At 42.0% G+C, this 13,161-nt stretch overlaps 1 protein-coding gene across 2 annotated transcripts in view; it reads left to right on the plus strand.

Moving 5' to 3' along the window:
- ASXL2 (ASXL transcriptional regulator 2) overlaps window positions 1–11,585 on the plus strand; it is a 74,516-nt gene extending 62,931 nt beyond the window's left edge. For both annotated transcript variants that reach the window (XM_032215546.1, XM_032215547.1), the window contains 5 exons: window positions 888–1,051; window positions 2,132–2,228; window positions 2,502–2,607; window positions 3,959–4,610; window positions 5,378–11,585. In XM_032215546.1, the coding sequence (XP_032071437.1) occupies window positions 888–1,051; window positions 2,132–2,228; window positions 2,502–2,607; window positions 3,959–4,610; window positions 5,378–7,702 (3,344 nt within the window). In that variant the 3' untranslated portion in view covers window positions 7,703–11,585. The remainder of the gene's footprint in view (window positions 1–887; window positions 1,052–2,131; window positions 2,229–2,501; window positions 2,608–3,958; window positions 4,611–5,377) is intronic.
- The last annotated feature ends 1,576 nt before the right edge of the window (window positions 11,586–13,161 follow it).

The following is a 13,161-nucleotide window of genomic DNA, read 5'->3' on the forward strand; positions in this document are numbered from 1 at the left end:
TTTACTATGAATACTATTACAGAAGCAGCATCTGGGCATTTGTACAAAGAAGAGCTATGCTCTTGCTCTGATTTGTTTCCTGCAAATGCCCAGATGCTGCTTCAGTTTAGAAATATTAATTATAATATCCTAATAATGAGTTATATAATTCTCATTAAAGGTGGACAGAATGTCTGTGGAGATTCTCAATCACCCAGGTCATGATTGTCCCAAAGATGCTTTTCCAAAAGGCAGATGGACTTTCTTGGCTTTTTCCTTGAAGACATTTTGCTTCTCATCCAAGAACTGAAGAAGCTTCTTGGTTGGGAAGCAAAACATCTTCAAGGAAAAAAACAAGGTAGTCCAGCTGTCTTTTGCAAAAGCACCTTTAGGATTGGTTGTACATAATGTTGGAAAATTTAAGTGCTTTGTGTTCAAAGTTCTCCTTTTTCTTTCTTGTGCTCAGGATGAGATTTTCCAGCCTCGCAGAAAGTATTCCAAGCTCAAATATTTTGTACTCAGATTCCTGATACCTTTCCTTGTCTCTGGTGACAGTTTTGTGATGTAGTATATTTGAAATGCGCTGGGCAGAAGCAGTTTTTAGAAGTTACACATAAGTAGCATTTTAATAAGCTAGAGTTCTAGCATCCCTTGAGATTTCACTGACTTCGTTTTGGACTTTGAGAGGTGCCATCCATCTTTTTTCCTTTAATATTCTTTCTGTGTAGTAGAAAAAAAGCTGTCCTGTAACATTAACATATTTAAGAAGATTTGTCAAATAGAGTGGATTTCCAGACTCAAGTATCAGTCTTGGAAAGGGACTTCCCCATTTCTTGTGAGAAGCAGAAGTAAAATGGGTAGACCTCTTCTTCCTAGTAAATATCTTTGGTGTTGTTTTTTTTCCTTAGGGCAGCTGAAGAGGACAAAATGTGCTGAAATTGATGTAGAAACCCCAGAATCCATCTTGGTGAACACCAATCTGCGAGCTTTAATCAACAAGCATACATTCATGGGACTACCAGTTGAATGTCAGCAGAAGCTGCTCCTGCTTCTGCCAGAGGTGGACAGGCAGGTGTGTGTCCATGGAGGGAGGGGAGGAAACAGGTCAGGGGGTCAACTTTTCCCCATAGTTTTATATAACAGGGCTATTGTGCAGAACTTGGGCTGTGCAACAGTAAGGACCCAAGGTTCCCAATACTCAATAAATTAGTCTTCTGTGTTAGCAAATGGGTGTTCAGTTTGTGAAACTATCTTGTTTTCTGTTTCCTCAGCTCAAAATTAAAATTACATCGACTTTTTCTTATTGTTGATGTATCATCAAGAATTGAGTCTCTATTGGTTCCCTGTGATAGTCTAGAGCCTTGTAAAAGGAAACTGTCTTTTTTTTAGACCCCCGGTGCTCTAATATTGGCATTTTTAATGAGAATAAAAGTCTTAACCTTCAATGCTTTTACTGTGGTTTGATTGTAGCATTTAATGCAAAGAAGTGCAAGGCTACATTTGAGAGGCTTGCCATTAAGCTATTCCCATGGGCATCCATCTCCAAATATTTTAATAGATCATCCAGGCCTTCATGGGAACACCTGGTTCTCTTAGGACAGATGGGGGCAAGCTTTCATATATATTGTATTTTCTTATATGTATGCAATATGGAAACGCACCAGAGCTGGTTCGGCCATATAGGTAGTAGCTCCGGAGGACATGTGACCATACCAGTTCTATCCTTGGCAGCGCCATCTTGATTTTCTGTTCTGCACATGCGCAGAACAATCTTCATTGAAAAAATGTAATGTTTATTTCTTTTTTAATGTTGTGCGCATGCGCAGATCGTTTTAAGTGCAAATGTGCACGCATTTTTCGGGTGCCGAATCGGTAGTAATGAAACACACTGTTGTTCTATGCTGTTACACTCATTTCCTAAAGTCTCTGCACAAATGAACAATCATTTTCAAATCATTTGTAAGGCAGAAGAGGCTAACACCGGTGTGTCAGAGACCATCTTACCCTAGAAAGGTAAAGTGCAAGGAGTTCCTTCTTTAAGGCCTCTCTAGGATTAATCCATTGCTTTATCTGCCTGGTTTCATGAATTCCTGAAGAAAGTTGAATACTTGGCAGCATATTTTTTATTCACCCTACCCCACGTGTCTTTCAGATTGGAATGGATGGCTTGATGAAGCTTAGCAGTTCTGCCCTCAACAACGAATTCTTTAATTCTGCTGCACAAGGATGGAAGGAGCGACTCTCGGAAGGTAAGGACCTCCAGAGACAGGTCTTTAGGTTTCTCAGAATGTTTCAGAGGGGTTGGTGAGAGTGAACAGATTTTTACTGAGTTACTCGTGCAAAGAAGTACGAGACAAGAGCTCTAAATGAAATAAAAATAATCTCCTTTGCCATTTCTCAGGTACGAATATTGGTGACTTTTGAAAACATTTGTGACATGTTCAGGAAAGTCAGTGCAGCAAAGAAAAGGCAAACATTTCTGTATCTTATTAACTTCTTTCCTTCCGCTCTGTGTGTGGCAGGGGAGTTCACTCCAGAGATGCAGCTGAGACTACGGCAGGAATTAGAAAAGGAGAAGAAAGTGGAACTTTGGAAAGAGCGCTTCTTTGAGAGCTATTATGGTCAGAGGTAAGGATTTAGCCTGCCTTGCCTGATCAACATGCCCGTTTCTTTTCTTTCTGAGACTTTTGAGCTGCTGGTATGTGGGCCTGGACTCTGAACTATACCACTGCCCCAAAGACTGCTTTGGAGGGGTGCTTTATTTTGTATTGCACCATTCAGGAACGAATTATCCAAGTAGTCAAAGCACTTTAAATATTTGATTCCAGAAATATTTTTAATGATTTTGGAAAGGGGCCTAATATTCCAGTTGAGGGTTTGAAAAAGCAGACTCTTGAGCAGAATGTCCATAGCTGAGAATATACTAAAATTGGAACTTCTCTGTCTACAGAATGATCTATTGGTTAGTGCAGTGCAGGTCTCTGCTGTATTGGTTTTTACAAGGGACATGGTTCCCAGGATTGGAGCTCCTCCTGCCATTTCAGCTTTAGAGGGAAGAAAGAAGGAACTTACAGCCCTTTTAAAGGAAGAGATCTCCACGGCTTGCCTTAAGGCCACAATCAGTTTCTTCTCCTTTAATCTACTATGTCAGCTTTGGTCCTCCTCAGTTACTGCTTTTTCATAATGAAGAAAAACATCCCTTTCCTTGACAATCAGTTGAGATTTTCCATTATGCTGATTCATTCTTTCCTTCTGTCACTCTGTATCTATTCATTCCTAACCCAGCTATTGCTTTTAAACAATCCCTGGGTTTCAGAAGTCATCCCAACAACTTATTAACCCACAACACAAAAACTAGCCAAGATTAACATAAATCAAGCTTAGCGTGTTGTGTAAATGTACCTACTAGGTATTTATTTGATCAAAAAAGATATATAATACGGATGTGGTGGCTCAGTGGCTGACACTGAGCTTGTCGATCAGAAAGATCGGTAGTTTGGCAGTTTGAATCCCTAGTGCTGCGTAATGGAGTGAGTTCCCGTTACTTGTCCCAGCTTCTGCCAACCTAGCAGTTTGAAAGCATGTAAAAATGCAAGTAGAAAAATAGGAACCACCTTTGATGGGAAGGTAACAGCGTTCCATGCACCTTCGGCATTTAGTCATGCCAGCCATATGACCACGGAGACGTCTTCGGACAGCGCTGGCTCTTCGGCTTTGAAACAGAGATGAGAACCGCCCCCTAGAGTCAGGAACGACAAGCACATATGTGCAAGGGGAATCTTTACTTTTACCTTACATATATAAGAAGAACCAACCTATTCCTATTCTGACAGGCTTCAAGAGTTGGATACTTGTTGCTTTCCAGTGAAAAGTTGGCACTTTCAAAATATTTCCTTATTGAATGACACCCTGCTTGTTGGGAAGGGAAGAATTGTCCTGTATCTTACCAATGTCTCTGCTTTCTCTTTCTGTCTTCTAGTTCTGGGCTAAGCCTTGAAGAGTCCAAACAACTGACATCTTGTATTCCTACTGTTCAGAATCAAGCACAGACTGGGACTCTAGCACCTCAGTTACAGAAATGCATAGTAGTCCATAAAGCAGTACCTGACAAAGAACAGACCAATCCTCTGGTGGGTCCAAAAGTACAGGTTCTCCCAGCCGTAACAGCAGCCACTAAAGGAGAGGAGATTGAGCAGCCCAAGGTCTTTAAGCCAGAAGAGCTTGCACATTCTTCTGGCAACAGTGCCTCCTTCCACAGTAGCAGCCAGATTCCTCAGAAGATTTCCAAAAGAGTTGAGGAGCTAGAAGAGGTGACACCACCCCCTGCTTGCCTGGAGTCTGTGATGAGACAAAATCCAAGCAAACCAAAGAATGCAGCCATTGCTGGCATTAAACCAAGCCCAGAAGTAGAATCTCAGGAGATTTCTGCAAAGGAGGCTCCTGCCACTTGCACAGAACAAATGGACACTGGAAGCCGGGCTTTCAAGAGAAAATCAGAGATTCCTGAAGAGGCACTGATGACACCTGAAAAACAGCTCCATGTGACGGAAAAGTGCCCCACCAGGCCCCCTTTTCAGGCCCCACTGCAGTGCTTTCCCATCGCGCCTACACCAAAAGTCCCTCCGCTCAGGGTAAAGGAACCATATGTGTTAAGCTCATTCTATTATGACTTCTGTAGGCTGTTAAGATCCTTTGTCGCAATCCCTGCATTATTCTACATTTCTGTTTTGAAAGCGAAAGAACACCTGTCACCGCAGTTTGCTGGCTGGCTGAATGTTTGCAAGCAAGTGAGAGTGAGTTGAGCTCAGTTTGGGCAGTTCTGATCAGGGAGATTCAGCCCAAGAGTGTTGGAATGACACCCTAACTTTCACCACTGATAATCTCACTTTAAGAGGGATCCTGTGGATAAAGAGGAAGGCGTCTAGATCTTGTTCTTAAGCCAAGCCATTTGAGTTGCTTCATTTATTTCAGGGATTCTCTGTGTAATTTCTTTCATACACAATGAATGAATGAATGAATGAATGAATGAATGAATGAATGGAGTGAGTGAGTGAGTGAGTGAGTGAGTGAGTGAGTGAGTGAACGAACAAACAAACAATACTGGGAAGTTATCAGCAGTAAGGTTGATGAATTAGTAATCTAAATATTTGGCTACTGCACCTCCTTTTTTCAGAAGGAGGCATTTACTATTCAGTTTAGCAGCCTCTTGAAAGAATAGGTGGGCATAAGAGAGTTCAATGTATTCAACTTGATGTGTCTGCCAACAAGATGGTGAGTGTTTTCCTTGGAACTCATCAGACCCATTTTGCCTTGAGTTTCTTGCTTTGTTCCAAGATAAGAAACATAAGTGAGAGGTGCTTTACCTTCCAGTCTATTGATGCACTTTCCTCTTTTCCAGATCCACGTCTCCAGAATCCAAGGATCTCCAGCATTACTGTCTGCTAGCCAGGTCTCTCCCAGGCCCCCCTTCCCAATCATCAGGCGAACAGGGGCCAGGACTTTGGCCGACGTCAAAGCCAGGGCTAGAATGGCCAGGGCCCAGCGAGCAGCTGCTGCAGCCGAAGCAGCCGCAGCAGCCGCCATTGCTGCTACTTCTGCCTCCATTGTGGAAGCCATCCCAGGCCCGGGGCCAGGAGGGGGGAAAGGAGAGGACAAGAGCAGTGCACTCTCAGGGAGGCCTCATGGAGCTACATTGGACATGGCAGGCTCTGGAAGCAGGACAAGTCCAAAAAGGCTTTTCCCCTCTTGCCCAGCCCCTTTCTCCCCCGCAGACTCCCCGGCTCCAGAACCAGCAGCTACAAGCAGTGCTGCTAGAGCACAACTACAGCCGGCTCCCCCAGCACAATCCAGAACTGCAAGCAGCAACCCAGAGGCAGCGAGGGCGTCGATCTCGCAACCAGCAATAGGGAGTGTCAACTGTACAAATCCCAGGATTTTGACTGTGCCTGCCACTCAGGGTGTCACAGCTTCTTTGGGCTCAACAGCTGATCTTGCTTCCATGATGGAAAAACTTAGAAATAAACCTCTTGCTCTGAACCAGGTTACAAGAACATCCTGTGGTTTTGAGCCTGCTGTAAACTGCAAAAGTGTATCGAAAACAGCTTCTCCTACCAGCACAGGTGTTCCAGAAGACAAAGTCAGGGCCTCGCTTTCTGTATCTCCTGTGTTGGCTGGACCCTTTAAGGCACCCTCTCCCCTGTCTTCCCCATGTGGCACTCTGCCCACGTCCACTTTACCTTCTCCTTCCCGTCATAATTTGTTGGTAGCCCATAGCCCGAAAGTCCCCCCAAGCTCCTCAGGTTCAAGTGGAAGTACCTCTGCAGTAAAGGCCAGCTCCAATATACCTGCTAATAATCCTCTGGTGACTCAGCTGCTGCAAGGTAAAGAAGTCCCAATGGAGCAGATCCTCCCAAGGCCTCTGACAAGAGTTGAGATTAAGACTGTTGCACAGCCTGTGAAGGAAGGCAAAGCAACCACAATTGTTTCGAGGCCTGGCCCTCCAAGGGAAGGGGAAGGACAGCTGCACATCACTTTCCCAGCAGGTGGGAAGCCAAACCTTAGTCGCTGTGGACAATCCCAAGATCCCCCACCCATATCCTCTTTATCAGGGCAGGACTTGTGGAGCAAGCCTACAGACCTCCACAGTAGCCAGGAAACTTTAGGCAAGAGTGCCCAAGATCATATTCCCCAGACTGTCATGCAGAAAGTCCCTGCGCAGAGCCTCCCTGCTGCTGCTTCTCCCCCTCCACGTCTCCCCCTCCTCCCCCCACATTTCCCAGTAGAGAACAGCTCCACCAGCCAAAGTTTCACACTGGGATTCATAGGGAGAAGGACATTCAAGCCTGCCATGTCTGGCCATTACCTCCTGAATGTTTCTACCTACGGGCGCTGCCCAGAGAACCTAAGAAGAAACCTTGCCCAGCCCCCAGAGAGCCACCTACGTTCAGATGAGCCCCCAAAGAAATTAGAGGAACAGAAGCACCCACCTGGCAATAACATTAGCAGTGGTGAAGATGAAGGGGACACAGATGGCAATGTTGCTCCACAGGCAACAGTACATCTCAAGGTTAAAGAGGAACCTCTGGCTCCAGGAAGAGGAGGAGGAAGGCAGGCAGCTTCAAAGGTAAAACTGGAGCAGGCAGCAATAAGCCACAAGGATGGAAACATTTGCTTATTCCCAGCAGGTCAAGACTATGCTGAAAGCAACTCAGCAAAAGATTTTATTCAGGATGCCCAAGTGGCTCAGGCAACTAGAGGAGAAAGGAGATCTTGCAGTGGGGAACTTCAAACTTGTGCTCCAGGAAATGTTACCCCACAGCGGCCCCTGCTGTTCTCGCCCTCACCCTCTCAGCTCTTTGGAAACCCTACTCCTGCGCAACTTATTGGACCCGGCTACAGTGGCACGATTAACGTTTCCACTTCTCCAGACATGCATCAGGATGCTCTCCTGACTGGACTGTCGGACCCCAGCCGCATGGGGGATGTAGTGTCCTTCTCTGTAACTGTAACAGCTATCCCTGCTAGCCACTCATCAAATACTGGTAGCCATGGGCAATCTCTGCGTGGCCAGGCTTTTGCAGAAGATGGCGGCTTGGAGGACTTGCCCTCCAAGTGCTACTGTCGCTTGAAAGCCATGATTGTGTGCAAGGGCTGCGGGGCCTTCTGCCATGATGACTGTATTGGGCCCTCCAAGCTCTGTGTTTCCTGTCTCGTCGTGCGGTAGCAGGGTTTTTCTAGATGGCATCTCATCTAAGGGAGCAGGAAGGGCATGCTGCTGAGTCAAGAGTCCCTGTCCTTATCCCACTCCACAGTTCCCTTGGTTTCCTTGAGAATGAAGAAAGCACCTTGGATGAATGGCTGAACCCAGTGGGACAAGTGTGTGCACTTAAGGAATCATGTAAATATGTTGCATTGTTTTGTCTAAAAGATTATTTTTTCCCTCAACTTTGAGATAAATCTGTGGATGTGAACCTCATGCTCATTTTGCCTCTTGTGCTATAGTAGCAGAATTCTAGCCGAGTAAGTCCCTCTTCACTTCCAGTCCCCCTGTTTCCCATAGGGCCTGATCTGCCTCCACCCTGCTACCATTGTGGCCTCCGTGTTTTTCTTTCAATGGACTTGCCAAATGTCCTAGTGAAACACAGTGGTTGAGACTATTACATCATCAGCCAAAAGCAACAGGAGGATACAAAAAGTGGGCAGACAGCCTACTGCCCAGTTGAATTTTGTTGCATTGCTGTTTATAGTAAACAATTCTTCTTTACTATATAAAATCACCTTGAGGAGAGGCAGAGGCCGCGTACTGCAGATCATCAGAATTTGCAGGGCAGAATGGGGCTTCATGGAGATGGTCAGTTTATAGCCCTGAATTAACCAATGGCAGCAATGATGATTTTTATTTTCTTGTATGAAATGGGTATGCTTAGCCTTTGGATTTCAATCAAGATACAGCAGCACAAACTCATTTGGTCCCAGGCTCTAGATTCCCATTTTTTTCAAGAAGAAAAATGTCTCAGTGAGGTAAATGCTGTAGAATAGAGTGGGTGAAATGGTTCAGTTTTTTTTTTTAACATCAAGCCATAATTTTGGGTCAGCTTGTCAGCTTCTGGAATCAGCTCTGACTCAAATAATTGAAGATTTCAAGCTGAAAAAGATAGTGGGGCCTTGTTATTCCCTTGTGTATATTCTTCAATTGCACACTAAAGGTGTGGAGCATTATATTTAGAAGCAGAATTGATCCTGCTCAGAATCAGCATATTTAAAAGAAAATGGAGTTTCTGGACATGGATTTCACGTAGAGAAGGAAGGAAGGAAGGAAGGGCATTTCCTTGGAACTAATTTGTAAGATGCCATGTCAGTGATGGATGGAACTTGAGCTTTTAGGATGGAACCTGAGGCATACAAAATTTGTTCTACTTTTTCTGACACCTTTTTTTTCCCCTCCCCTACCTCTATTCATTTCTATTGCCAGAGACTCAAACTAATTGCTTATAAAGAGCTTTCAAGATTAGGCAGTAATGAGGTTCCATACAATTATGGAAAGTTTGATGAAGTCAGCATAATTTATTCCAGCTCCAGATTCTACATTTTGTGAGGCTGATTTACACTGAGTTAGAGATATTTAGAGCCTTTGCAGCTCTGTTCTAGATTTCTGCTGTAGTTTGGTAGCACATAACTCCAGAGTTGTACTTGGGCATTTGGGCTCCAGTCCTCAGTTAATGTGCAGGTTTTTAGATGAAGTACTACCCATTGAGTGATAGGAAAATTTAACTTTCATAGAATATTCTCCTTTTGAGAGATAAGAGTAGGAAAAGATAGTTTAGCCATGGTACACACACTCCATGCAAGTTGAACTATATCATTTCCAGTTTCCATCCTTCATTCTAGATAAAAGCCAATACTGATGTTTATGAATTGAGACAGTTTCACCATTAACCTTTTGAAAAACGAGCCAGACTAGAAATCAGGAAAGCAGTGCTAGTCCCGCCGTAGACACGAAAGCTGCAGGAGACCCAGTCATGCACACTTGGCTCAACCTCAGAGGGTTGTTGTGGGGAAAATAGGAGTGGGGAGTTTTAAATACCTTCCCTGGCTTCAGTGTTTTACAGAAATAATAAAGGTGAGATTAAAAAAAAAAGGAGTATTGCTTGGAGAAAGCCACAGGACTACATTACCCATTTCAGCAAGCATTGCCCATTTTCTATTACTCCTCATGGGAACACCACATTACAATGACTGCTATGGGAATTGGATCACTTTTCTCATGATTTTAAGTTGTGATTGACCTTCTATTTTTAATAATGGTCTGCCAGATATCTCCCAGCAGCTTATAGGCAGTATAGAAACTACTTGTCTTTCAAGTTGCATGTGCCCCCAAAAACAGCAACTCTTGGGTAGGCCTATTCTCTTCCCTGAATTTTATTATACTTGAAGAAGGTATGAAAGGCAGTATCACATTTTGTATTGGTCAATCCTATAAGTTAGCCATTTTTTTTTTGCATGTTCTACATCTACAGTATTTATACAGCTAGTATCGTGTATTGTTCTTTTACACATAGGTAAAAACACATCAGTGTGTCTTGTGCTTTACTAGGTAAAGAATGGCCAACATACAGGAAACAGAATTTTTAATAAAGTCAATAAGAACCAGAAAGAGAACAAAATTTAGGTACATTCAATTAAACAAGACACATCTTTATAGTAAGTATTAAAGTAAATAAGTTAGATGGCATGAATTTCTAGTGCTTATACTTTACCCCTTTTACTCATGCAATTCATAAATGTGTAACTGTATCAGAATCCCCTCATTCTTTAGCTGCTGTTGCTTCTAAGCAAACAATCCATGTTTTTAAGATTTCACTGGCAAGATGAAAATTGTAGCCTTTTGGTACTTGGTCTATTTGGCATCTTTTCCTGGCACCAAAACATCCAGATGAGGGCACACTAAATTATCATGGACCTACCCTTCATTTCAGACCTTTTCCTAATATTTAATTAGCTTCTCTTCATAATTGATGTACAGTGTTTGCATTTTCATTAAGCTGTCATGATAACCTTAGGATAATATTTCCACTTAGTTCTTATCAGATTCTGTAACTCTGTTAACAAAAGGGTATTTTAATCATTATTTTTGCTTTATGCCACCTAGTCATTTTTTCCTCTCTCTTGAATACTTTGGTATTACCTAAAAACTCAAGCAATTTACTCTTCAGTCAAAACCATCAGGGAAACAAATGCAAATTATATAAGGACATATTAAAAAGTGCAAACTCTGGGGAATGCTTTTATTCACATCCTCAAATTTGTTTATACTACTGTCTGCTTCCTGCTCTTTTACCGAATATAATCCACAAAGAAGATTCTTACTTGTGATTATTAATTTTTTTCAGCCCTCACTTTTTATATACAGAAGATCTCTGCTATCCGGATGCTGATGCTTTTCCATACTCCAAATATTAGTAAAATGAACTTTTCTCTCAGAAACCAGCTTATTTTTCCTCAGCAATTTTAAATTAGTGTATGTAGTAGTGCAAGTTTTCAAATTGACTGGAGGAAGGATTGGGGTCAATATATTTGTTTTATTTTCGTCTTTTTAAACAAAATACAATGATGTTACTTTGGCTACCTTTTCATATTCGACTAAGTTCAATAATGATTCGTGTGTCACTACACTTTTATTGTGATGGATCAGCAGAATAATAGCCCCTGCCTTTCAATCCAATAGCATTCAACCCCTTCTGACTTCAATTTCTGTTGAAGCCTGACTTCACTGCAACTGAATCATTCATTCCATCATTCTCCTATCTTTCAAGTAATGAATATTCATTCTGTGATTGTCCTCTTAGCAGCATCTCCAATTTTACACTATACATTAAAGCAGGAATTCAATAATTAGAATGGGTTTACTGGTTCCCATTGAGTTTTACAGAACACAAGTGAGGGGGTCAAAACATGATTTCTCATATATTAAAATAATTAATAGCAGTTTTGTCTCCTCCCTTTCACAATGGTGCCTCAGAATTGTTTCCCCTTTCTTTTAGGGGAATTATGATTATAGTAATATTCATGTGCCTGAATTCTCCAGAATCCTTCAGCAGGGACATTTTACCATAAAACATGCAGAAGCACATTTCATACTTGCAGGCGTAAATTCCAACATCATAGTTAATTTATTTTTAAATTATTAACATAATATATATACCATGGTAAAAACTTTGAATTGTGTTCCAAAAAAAATCTGATATAAAAGTCACTTTCTATAATACACTCATAACAATGAGGAGCCTTTACTAAGCAGGAAGAACATCAGTGACCCAATTAAAAAGGAAGGCCTTTGGAGATTCCCTAAACTCCAAGACTGAGAAAGTCAAGCATATCTCCAGGTGTATCCCATTCAATAGGATGGGTCCTGCCTTCTGACCCATACCTATTTGCCTTCATATGTGTTGTGATCTTAAGGAGGAGCTCCTTTGATCTGGTGAACAAAGAAAAGAATTTTGGATAAGGAGATCCTGAGACAGCCCACTGATCCACTGGATTAAGAGCCTCTTACTAATAACAAATTACAAACATGGGGCTGATTAGAAGATCGGTAGAAAATTTGTCAAAGGTCAGATTAGCAGTTAAGCATAATAATTGTATATAAGGCTGTGTAAAAAGTTAAGAACTTTTTTCTAGACTCCAAAATTCTGAAGGAGTACTATAATTTTTGGCCAATGGTTTCCCATTGTTAAATCCACATAACTGCAACGTAAAGGGGTTTTAAGCATTATCTATACGCTTATCATATGTCTAATGATTGTTTAGCAGAAAGGGGCATGGAAAAGCAGATTGTATAACTACCTTCCCCTTAGTTTAGCAGAGCTACACAATGGAATATAGCAATGTGACAAAATTAAACTGATTCAGCCACCTCACTGAAGCTAAGCATATTCATCTGATGGGAAGAGAAAACCTTCCATTTTGGCTAACATAAGTTAAAGTAGATGTTACTGCATCTACTGTTATTTTTCATCCATGCAGTTGCTAGTGCAAGATGGATCTACCTATCTGATATAAATAAGTCCCGTGGAGGGGGGGTTGCATCACTCATAACATCATGACATGACATAACATAATTGTAATTATCTTAGCCGAAACACCATAATGTGTTTGGTTGCATCCTTATAAGTGCAACTGATAGTGCCTGAAATCCAAAAGCACTTAAGTGTTCAACACTTAAATGGGACATTTATATCCTTGACCTTGTTGATAGGGTCATATTTTTGGAAATGCTAGATTGGGTAAATCTGGAAAATTTTGCATAATCCTTTCTAAACTGAACAGCAACAGTCAGTGAGTAGAATTTTCTGGGCTATATTTGACATCTATAGCAGCATCTGAAAATTTTCTTTTGTGAAAGTCCTTTTTCTTTCCCTTTTCCCTTTCTGATATTTTGTGAATGATGATTCTGGAATATTGGTAAGTATTTTCTTAAGTAAGAGCCATGGTGCCACAGTGGTTAGAGTTCAGTACTGCAGCTATTCTGGCTGATCACAGGCTGCCAGCAGTTTGGCAGAATCAAATCTCACCAGGCTCAAGGTTGACTCAGCCTTCCATCCTTCCGAGGTGGGTAAAATGAGGACCCAGATTGTTGTTGGGGGCAATAGGCTGACTCTGTAAACCACTTTGAGAGGGCTGTAA

The sequence above is a fragment of the Thamnophis elegans genome, chromosome 4 (assembly GCF_009769535.1).
Source record: "Thamnophis elegans isolate rThaEle1 chromosome 4, rThaEle1.pri, whole genome shotgun sequence".
NCBI lineage: Eukaryota > Metazoa > Chordata > Lepidosauria > Squamata > Colubridae > Thamnophis > Thamnophis elegans.